This window comes from Plasmopara halstedii (genome assembly GCF_900000015.1).
Source record: "Plasmopara halstedii genome assembly, contig: Scaffold_54, whole genome shotgun sequence".
In the NCBI taxonomy this organism is placed as follows: Eukaryota; Oomycota; class Peronosporomycetes; order Peronosporales; family Peronosporaceae; genus Plasmopara; species Plasmopara halstedii.
Genome location: NW_020186975.1, coordinates 110,304 through 120,011, shown reverse-complemented (window position 1 = coordinate 120,011; position 9,708 = coordinate 110,304). Strand labels below are relative to the sequence as shown.

The 9,708-nt window shown below is 45.3% G+C and overlaps 6 protein-coding genes across 6 annotated transcripts; 1 reads left to right on the top strand and 5 right to left on the bottom strand.

Annotated features, from left to right (window-relative positions):
- Positions 1 to 2,555: 2,555 nt before the first annotated feature.
- Positions 2,556 to 3,515, bottom strand: PHALS_11366 (atp-binding cassette superfamily; the record flags this gene model as incomplete). Its single annotated transcript, XM_024724726.1, has 1 exon — positions 2,556 to 3,515. One exon carries the CDS (start codon positions 3,513 to 3,515, stop codon positions 2,556 to 2,558), a length of 960 nt encoding a protein of 319 aa, XP_024571856.1.
- Positions 3,516 to 3,642: 127 nt separating this feature from the next.
- Positions 3,643 to 4,516, top strand: PHALS_11365 (RNAse P, Rpr2/Rpp21 subunit; the record flags this gene model as incomplete). The annotated part of the gene is made up of 3 exons (XM_024724715.1): positions 3,643 to 3,803; positions 3,860 to 4,073; positions 4,118 to 4,516. The coding sequence occupies 3 exons, from the start codon at positions 3,643 to 3,645 to the stop codon at positions 4,514 to 4,516; spliced, it is 774 nt and encodes a 257-aa protein (XP_024571855.1).
- Positions 4,517 to 4,575: 59 nt separating this feature from the next.
- PHALS_11364 (Predicted myosin-I-binding protein) lies at positions 4,576 to 6,243 on the bottom strand (the record flags this gene model as incomplete). The annotated part of the gene is made up of 3 exons (XM_024724704.1): positions 4,576 to 5,085; positions 5,152 to 5,763; positions 5,824 to 6,243. 3 exons carry the CDS (start codon positions 6,241 to 6,243, stop codon positions 4,576 to 4,578), a joined length of 1,542 nt encoding a protein of 513 aa, XP_024571854.1.
- A 178-nt stretch (positions 6,244 to 6,421) lies between these two features.
- On the bottom strand, positions 6,422 to 7,473 carry PHALS_11363 (uncharacterized protein; the record flags this gene model as incomplete). The annotated part of the gene is made up of 2 exons (XM_024724693.1): positions 6,422 to 6,461; positions 6,521 to 7,473. 2 exons carry the CDS (start codon positions 7,471 to 7,473, stop codon positions 6,422 to 6,424), a joined length of 993 nt encoding a protein of 330 aa, XP_024571853.1.
- A 466-nt stretch (positions 7,474 to 7,939) lies between these two features.
- On the bottom strand, positions 7,940 to 8,434 carry PHALS_11362 (hypothetical protein PHYSODRAFT_433994; the record flags this gene model as incomplete). The annotated part of the gene is made up of 2 exons (XM_024724681.1): positions 7,940 to 8,034; positions 8,104 to 8,434. The coding sequence occupies 2 exons, from the start codon at positions 8,432 to 8,434 to the stop codon at positions 7,940 to 7,942; spliced, it is 426 nt and encodes a 141-aa protein (XP_024571852.1).
- A 55-nt stretch (positions 8,435 to 8,489) lies between these two features.
- On the bottom strand, positions 8,490 to 9,667 carry PHALS_15494 (uncharacterized protein). Its single transcript, XM_024724670.2, has one exon. The coding sequence runs from the start codon at positions 8,719 to 8,721 to the stop codon at positions 8,491 to 8,493; it is 231 nt and encodes a 76-aa protein (XP_024571851.1). The 5' UTR covers positions 8,722 to 9,667; the 3' UTR covers position 8,490.
- Between the last annotated feature and the right edge of the window lie 41 nt (positions 9,668 to 9,708).

The window sequence follows — 9,708 nt, the reverse complement described above, 5'->3', positions numbered from 1 at the left end:
CTGCGTCGTGCTTCGCACGGAAAAGGCGTCAATGACGTCGCACTGCTCCTTGGGCAGGAGCCATTGGCGTGTTGCGCAGGATTTGGCTTCCGGAACAGATCAATCTCGTGACGTACACCTCGGTCAGGAGGTAGCGCCGACGGCGAGTCTCTGGAGATGACCTCTTGAAATTCCTTTACGAAAGGATACTACGGATCCGAGGGATTCCGTAGGATCGACGATCCACTTCGTGCGTTCAGCATTCACTTAGTGTTCTTCAGGACAGCTTCACCCAGAAGCGACGATGAGTTAATTCCTTCTTTGGTCTTTAAATGACCCCTTCAGCTAAATTGCTTGCCTTCAAGGCACCGCAAAACGTTTCGAAGGACATTTCGTCCAGCTCAAGAAGAGCATCCACAACGGGAATAGCTTTGAGGGTGACGTCGCCGTCTTCCTCTCCCATCATACCGTTGACAAGGGTATATAGCTATGCGCTATCGTCTACGGTAGACACACCCTGGATCAGGATCGACGCCCTGCGTCCTGCATATAATATACGATGTCGCCGTTGCCTCTCGACGGAAGTTTTATGTCGCGTTGAGACTAGTAGGAATACGCGCTAAGCGTCGTCCAGTGTCTGCTCCACTGGAGCTTAATGTTATTATCGATATCCGACGAAGAGCTGCTAGTTCCAAAGTCTTAGTCCACTGGATAACGTCCATGCGCATCTGAAGAGCCCTGCCTTGGATGCTTCAGACCTCGTCCGACCATACCGTTTTTGGCATGCAGCAACGGTTTTGAAACGTGAGTAGTGCTCAGCGGTCTACGTGCCACTCAAAATGCATCACTGGGGCCTCGCTCTCGATGCCTCGGACATTGGCTGACCATACCACGCATGGCATGCAGCGACCGCTTCAGTACTGGAGCAGCGCTCAGCGATTTACATACCACTCCACATTCCGCGAGCCACGCTCGAAACTCCTGTCCAATACACCTTCGGTGTTTGACAACTCGGATACTCCGATATCTGGCATATTGACCGTCTCAGTCCAGTGCCCGCGCCAATAGCGCTTCTGCTTCCTAGCAGAGGTGGGTTCATTACTCACAACATCACCGTTAGGAGACGTGCGTGTAGCGCCCAAGGTCTTCGACCTCCTTTTAATCCATGGCTCACGGTGTTCCAACAACGCCATACCAAGGGTAAGGTAATACCTTGCATCCAAGTCTAAGACTAAGCAGTGTTCCACGCTATCGAAGTAAAAAACTTGACACCGAGGTCCACAGGGATCTTCGGCACAGTGACACAAGTCCCTGTCGCTAAACGATCAGTGAAAGTGTCATTCAATCGCGCTTTCAGCGCAGCTGACTTTCTTCGATCGTGGAATGCAAGCATATTTGCCCGACCCCCCGGAAATCAACAAGAATTTTCTACGGCGTCTTTAAGCCCTTCAAGGTCGCTTTTACGGCAGTAAGCCCGGCATGCACACACGTTCCGATTTCAAGAGCACGAAGCTTTTCGAAGCTGGGTTCTGCAGTCCTCTACCTTTTTTGAGGCACAACAAAACTCAGTTCTCCCCCAGCAGGACGCCCCGCGCCTACTAGGTTTTCTCGTGTTCCTGCGACAAACTAGACTAATTATAAGCGGGACGTTGGTTCGACGAACTTTAACGCGCCTTGCGCAGGGGACCAGCCCGAACGTGATGGGTGTCTCCACAGGCAAAACACTGTCGGGTGTTTACACGCTGCTCAGTAGCTCGGAACTCCCCCTCCTCCTTCTCAGCATTGCTGAGATCCATTGGCTCAGGCCCGCTCAACGAGCTCTGATGGTGTGCATTCCAACCAAGTCGTGCCGCCTTGATATTGAATTTGGCATTCAATACCACATTTTAGTTTCTCCAAAAGAAGACAGATGCACACATAAGACTTCTATTCTGGCCACACCAATGCGAAGCCCTCCATATTGACGTTCACTGCGATCGCCTCGGGGAGAGGATCTGCGGGTAACAAGAAAACGCGATTGCGCGCGATACACCTGGTTAGGCGGTGAAAACACTCGTATAATTTGCAGCTTTAGCTCTGCCCAGGAGGGAAACGCAGGTTCGACCGAAGTGCCGCACGTCAGTGCCCATACCTTGTTGAACGTGGCGTCGACTATTAGGAAGAATCATTGCTGAACAAGCCGTTTGGACAGTTCGCCGTCAGCTTTACCAACCTGTTATATGTTCTTCACCTTCTTATTTAGCCGATAGGAGCATGAGCATCGATAGATGGTCGGGTAGGCACCAGCTTCAGCATAGAATTAAAAACTTACAGTTTTTAGAGCAATTTTTTGCGATGACTTGCCACTTAGGCTGCGAGGGTATCAGACTGGACCATGTGATAGTACTAGTACATTGATTTCTGCATACTGACGAAGGCTTGATGTACCTACGCTGTATAGCACCTGCTTCAACAGTAGCTGATGAAAATAATAAAAAGTGTTGGTATGCTATTGAGAAAAATGTCCTCGGTCAATAAGACTACAAATTTTATGTAGACCCACAAACCAAAATATCTCTTTAGCATCCATCTATCGTTTAAAGTAATGAAATATCGACTCCACCAAGTCGACCTGCGGCATATCCACCAGCACGATTTTGTGCGTTACTCAGGTCAAAGTCACCGGATGCGCCCACAGCCTCACTTTCCATGCAATCGTCTTCCGACAATTCTTCACGCAGCCAGTGCTCAACCACCTTGTACATCGGTACCGTCAAACCATCAGTACATTGGTCAATAGAACCAAAGAAGCCCACAGAGCCGCATCGTATGTACAAGACATGGGACGCCCAGACATCTGTACCATCAAATATGTGGGTAGCAAGTAATACAGTAGCCTGTCGTTGTTCCGTCTCCTCTTTTAAAAATGTAAGAACGTTCTCCCGTGAAATGATATCAAGCATTCCAAGTACTTCATCCAGCACAATGAGCTGAGATGGTCTCAATAGCGCCAAAAAGAGTTGCACTCGACGACGCTGACCGTCTGAAAGGCGATGCAGTCGCCATTTCGGATCTATACGCAGCAGTTTCAATAATTGCTGACGGCGGTCTGGAAACTCGCTTTGTAATTTGACCATCATTTCCTCTACGGCCATGTCAGCCGAGTACGCCATAGCGTGTGAAGCGAAAGCCACACTTCGCTGACCCCAATCTGCACTCACAAATGTCCTTAAACAATTAAGTGTCGTATCACGAAAACTGTCTCGCCCAAAGACTAGTGCCGTATTATCAGCAGTTAAGTGTTTTCCAGCCAAGATACTGAGCAACGTGCTTTTACCAGCTCCATTGCCACCAACCACTAAAACACGCTGACCAGGCTGAAGTGTTAAATTCACATCACGTAAAACGCGATCATCGTCTTGATCTGCATGATAATTTGTTGAATCATGTTGCAAGCGGTTGATGAGATGGCCACCTATAGTGACCTTGGCGAACGCAAAATTTAGTTGACGCAGGTCAACGGGAGGAGCAGTGTTGGTCTTAATACTGTTCTCCATTACAGTGAAGAGCTTTTGGTTATCTTGTGAAAACTGCTTAAAAAAGCTGTAAACATAATTCTCTAGTCGAATATTCGGTAGCTTTGACAAATTTTGAGAAATATTCTGCTAAACCATAAACGTTGTCATGTCCACGCCGTCGACAATGATACCAGCTGCGCTACTTCTTCCAGACGTCAAAGTTGTGACCTTTAAAAATACACGGCAACTTGAGAAACGTTTTTCTTTTCTCTGGAGCACAGCACACAAGCTACTACCGACCAGCCCTGTGTTGGCCAATCATATGATGTACGCTGGGTGGGATTCGATTCTTGCTAATCACATGGACTTACTTTTTCTCGCAGAGCATCTATGATGCAATTAGCTCGATGCAACCATGCACAGCTACCACAAACAGTGTTGGACTATATTTGCGAGAAGTGTGGAGGTCTTTTGGTGCCTAGCGTATCAGCAGGCGTTCGTGTGATACCGCAATCTCGTCAGTCACCTGCTAATCGACGACTGAGCAGACAGCAGCGTCGCGTTCAGCTGCAAAATCGTAGCAATGGTCTACGCCTTGTTCGTGAAACTTTGACGACCGTTTTGGCAAGTTGAATCAGTAGAATATACATTTTCGATCTATGTATTCTCAAACTGATTGTGACATCACTGATTTACAGAGGATAAAGTGCCAGCGATGTCAGCATGTCATTGACCGACCAGGTTCATCGAAAGTACACAAGTCTAAGAGAAGAAAACGAATGCGAGAAGAGCAAGAGGCGGTGACTGTTTCAGCTGCGAAATCGAAAAAGTTGAAGACTACTGACACTGATCAATTTGCCGAGATGGAAAGTAGTACTGCTTCTACAAGTAGAATTATGCTGCCTTCGTCTCCACCGCGAAAGCTACTAGACGTTTCAAAACGCAAGAAGAAAAAGAAAAAGACTCAGCCGGATGTCGCTGTGGCTGCTGTAAAAAGTAGCTTAAACTCGTTTCTTCTAAGACTAAACACGCGGAAGTAAAAAGATATAGTGTCTTACAGGACTGATAAATATGCTTCGATGGTAGTTTCAAAATGACTTTAAATATTGGATGATGACATCGAAGTTGAAGCGGTTAATGAGTCCAGTTTCTTAAGCTGCGTACGAAAATCTTCTGTGCTGCTTTGCATGCTCCAGGATTGCATTGTCGACGGATACCTTGCACCTTTCGATCTGGAGTAACTCTTGCGGGTGTGATTGTCAAAGCTCTGGGTTTTTTCACTCTCAACTTCTGCCAGCCTAGGTGAAGGACACTGCTGCAATTTCAATCCAGTTGACTCGAGTTCAAGTTTGATTTCTTGATGAATGAAACTCTCAGTCCTCGTTGTAGCTGCTTCACTGCAGTTATTGCTAAGCTTCAGAGTTTGTCCTGGAATTGGGTGTACCAGAGTATTCGGTTCTATTTTCAAACATTGTCCAGGGAAACGTGCTTCAGCTTTCAACTCATCAGTCTTCCTCTGCCAAATCTGATTTCGTTCAGTGATTTCAAAAATTTTGCCTAAAATGCTGAATAGTTTTTCGCGTGGTGGGTTTTTCTGCTCTTCCAGGATCTGGACAGATTATACAAGTTCAATCAGCTTACAAACAAGGTTTTCACTAGCATTGCATCCACAAACCCGACGAGTATCTTGAATCGGCATTTGTACCATCACCAGAGTATGATTCCGTAATAACCCGTCGTAGAACTGGCAATAACCATCGACAGTGATATTATTTTCATCCCAAAACAACGTCTGCAGACTCTTATTCTTTGGCAAAACATCCCTCAAGACCTCGGCTAATGCATTGCCGCACTCGTTCCCAGAAACATCCAGCATTTGCAAATATGCATGGGGCTTGTCTAAAGCTTGGATTGCTGCCGTGATGATGTGTGTACCAAAAATGAAAGGACCTTCGCTTTTCAAACAAAGCTCCTTCAAGCGCAAAGGCTTTAAACTCGATGAATAAACCGAAAATGCTGCAAACGCCGACTCAGTATCTTTCGTACCCAACCAGCTTTCGAGCTGATTATTGTCGCAATCTAAAGTTCCGCCTAGCAAGAGAGTCAATGCATTGGCACCTGCCTTTTCCATAATATTGGGTTCAGATGGCATCACACCATCACGATAACACTTTTCAGTTCGTCTTTGGCGTTTTCGATGGGATTGGCGATCTACAAAGCCATTACCTTCGAGACTAAGTGATTCCAGAGTCTTACATCCTCGAATTGAATGCAGCAGAAGTAACGCCTGAAGTCACAAATGAAGTTAGCCAGGGAAGGACATATTAAATGTCTAATACGTACTAACCGATTTATCGTGAAGACGAGTATGGTCGAGTCGTAAAGATACTCGAGCGGACCATGACGAATCATCCAGAAGTTGAGCCAGAACCTCAGCTCGACCACCACTTAAATCATTCTCACTCAGATCCACCATGCAAGACCAGCTTCGATCCGTATTTTCAAACATCGGTGCCAGAATATTACTCAAATATTGTTTGCGAAGTCCGTCAGCTCGGTGAATTGTGCCTCGATTTCTACCAGTAGCAGCGGTTTGTGCTGCGACAGCAGCATTCGATAGCGCTAAAAGCGTCCCTTCTCGTTGTAGCTGCATTGGCAAAAGTTTGTGAAAGTGACGGTAGCGTTTCATACCTCGCAAAAATATTGTCGCCAGACTTTGCGACTGACCCAAAATGGCCCCAAGATCCTCACTTGCTTGGGTACGCATGTGGTTGTACGATAAATCAAGCTGCAAAAGCGAAGACTTGTGCAACAATGTATTTTGCTTTAATGCTTGTACAAATAAATTGATGTCGAGATGCGTACGGGAAACGTCAAGGCGCTGGAGAGATGATATTCGAGTGATCCAGGAAGCAAGAGCTTTTGTGCCTTCGAGTCCAAGATGATTACTTGCGATATTGAGCTCCAATAAGGAAACAGAAAAAGCTGAACTAGTCGTCAGAGCACCGATGATACGGCAGCAGGAATTGGTCATCAAATCGCACCTTTCAAGATGAAGGGTCTCGAGGCCATTTGGTAGCAGTTGAAGAATAGTTGATAGCTCGATAGCCATGTTTGCCGTAAAATGGTTAAATGATAGATCCAGACGCTGAAGTTGCAAATTCCTCATGGTGTTACCAGTTTGCTGCGTCATCGACTCAAGCACAACTTGTCGAAGGATACGCAGCGCTCGAATTGATAACTGTACGTTTGTGAAAGTAAAGCCTGTAATTGTGCACACTGGCGACAGCAATGCTTTAAAAAGAATAGCCAAGCTTGCTTGTCCCATTGCAAGGTCACATATGATAACATCGCTAAAACACATCGCGTGCTTTAGTGTTCGAGCAAGAGCCTGAATTTCTTTCGACAGATAGTTTGGTCGTAATCCAGGAAAGTATTTACTAGCTACTGAGCTGGCAAATGCATGTAGTGGAGTAACTACGTTATTTGATAGGTGATCGAAAGTACTAACTCCAGCCGGAAAACCGAGACAATATTGAAAGTCTATGCATCCAGATGTCGTGGCACATTCCTTTAAACGAGCTGATATACTGTCACGATACTGAATACCAAGATCGTCGCAATAGGCACGATAGGCCATTGCCATCGCAGCAAAATCTGGTTTCTTAATTGCTACTCCATCCGTTTTTTGCTTAGTATGAGATTCAAGTAAGCTTTCATTCGGAGCAGAATCGTACCAATGGTAATCTGGTGGAAGCTTGACCAGAGGCATCTGATGTTGAGAAAAGGTTAATCGAAGTTCGAAAAATTGCCGCTGCAGTAAGCGTACAAAGTGTTCTGCGTGAACTCCTGGGTCAAAATATAGCTTTACAGAAGCTTGATTCTTTTCTTTTGCATGTTTTGGTGAAAAAAAGAGCTGAAGGGAGACTGTCGAAGCTCTGTTATGAGATGAGGAAGAAGGGTCTGTGCGTAGTGCAACGAGTTTTTGGACACGCATAAGCTGAAATTGTCGGCAAAGTATAAGTTTTTGACGAATTGTTTTTTTGTGCTTCAAAACCCACAACCGAAGAGCAGAAACGACGAAAATTCTCGGACGAAACTTTGACCCAGATTTGTGTAGCATCACCCACTTCATCAACAACGGAGTGTCACTTCGACTATGAAAAAGTCGTTCGATGGTTGATCTATCCTGTACACTTAGCTCGACGAAACTGAGACGATTAATTGGCCAAGTAGTCGTGTCAATCGTGGCATCCTTCTCATCACCCATGATTCCAGCAAGCCCAATCGAAATGATAAAAGGGACACATAAATTAGTAGCCGTCACAGGTATTTATACCTTGTGAGATCGACGCAGCGCTACTGACTATCACAATCACAATAACCGATTAGAGCACACTATAGGACCAAAATAATTCTGATAAATTTCAATATCAAAGCTAATTACTGTCCACCCGATCGTTTTAGATCGCAGTGGTGGCTACCGATGCCAACAACAAAAGCGAAGCAAGCGGCTCGTTTCTTGTACGAAAAGAAAACTTCTGGGACCGTAGCGATTCTTTGAAAGTCAAAGAGTTTTTAGCCTTTGTAACTTTCTTGGAACGAAAGCGAATTTTTTCGAGCTTACCGCTCACCAATTTGTTTGATTCGCATCGCATTGCCCTCTCCGTCAACATGTTATCGTCCTTTTCGGAAGCACTCGTGTCGCTAGACTTATGTAGTCGCTGCAGACTATCCCTAGTCTCATTTGTTTTAAAAAACCACGCTGGAAATTGCTCGAGGTTGCGGCCGTGAGTGCGCTTTAAAGTCTTAAGACGCTGACGAAGCGCTTCTTTGGACTTTTTCGTCCCTTTCATTCGCTCTTTCAATTTTTCCCAAAGAATGTACCGGCGGCTGCGTGAGAATGTAAGCGCCAACTGAATAAGCTGTCGATCTTCATCGTCAGTAAAATCCGACATCTTCTTCTATATGCTGATATAATTTGATTGCACGTGATCAGTCAGGATCCATCATGTTAAAACAAATCGAGGAATAGCGCACCAACCGTCTCAAACAAATTCGCACCGCGTACCGAAACACGCAGCCTAATACATGACCAATCATTGTCATAGCCAAAGCCACGTCTCACAAACTGAGTATAATTGCCTTTATTCAAACAGACTGAGGTGTTCCATCTCGCTCTATTGCGGTAATAAGCAAATACTGCGGTGCACAAAATCGTTTGTATTGCATTTGACGCGGTCATTAATTAACGCTGAGCGTGGAGGCTAAACGGTTAACGCAGGATTTGAAACTATGCTTTCTTAAGATGCGCTGATCCAAAGTGCGAACAGCTGACGGCTGCCTTTGCAGCTTTCCCTTACATTTCGAAGCTAGCGAGTTTTAAACTACCTGTATGTTGGGGCTCAGTAGCTGTGTTATTACTTAGTACATCTAAGTGGACGATATTACTTGAGCCCACTGCACGTCTTGGACGTACGAGCGGAGACGAATGTCATAGTCTGTCAAGAAAGACACCAATATTTTGCATTGTAAGAAAGGAGAAGATATTTACTATATCCCTGGCCTACTAGTGCTGCTTCCCCGTAATCTCCCGAACTTGATCTTGGACCTCTCCGTATGCTTAATGATTCAATATCATCAAATCGCCCAAGCTAATAGCTGCAACGCAATTAATCGTTAAGATCGTCCTGCGGGACAGACATGAGGGGCATTGCACAGTAATTTCGCTCACTTAACACGTTCCCTGGTGATGTAAAATCTGAGCACTCAAGGTGCACCGTACAAATTCATGGCGACATTGTTAAATACCGGTCGGTCCACGACTCCAAAACGCTCGAGTACCAAGCAACCTATACTTGTTATGGATGTTGTCAGCGGTAGCACACATTTAAATACGTTATTGACATTATCGCGTGAAATTTTCATGATATTGATTGCATGTAACAGTTTTTTTGCTCAAGATCAGGCATGACCAGAAAAATTCGGCTATAAAACGTTGCTTGAATTAAGTAACCACTCTACACTTTTTCCAGAGATACTGTCAATCCAAAGAAACCCACGGCAATGGAGCATTCTTTTCAAGTTTCGAGAGACGTGCGATACAAATTCAATTCTTGGATGTTGTGCTAGATTTGGCCAGGAAAATCATGTGGACGAAAAATAAACCGTTTTTCTGGTCGTCATAGGCGCTATACATGGATAATGACTGGAGGATGAAGTAAAAAAAGGT

Coding starts and splice junctions, on each gene's coding strand:
- PHALS_15494 (XM_024724670.2), bottom strand. CDS start 8,721: ATGACCGCGTCAAATGCAATACAAACGATTTTGTGCACCGCAGTATTT.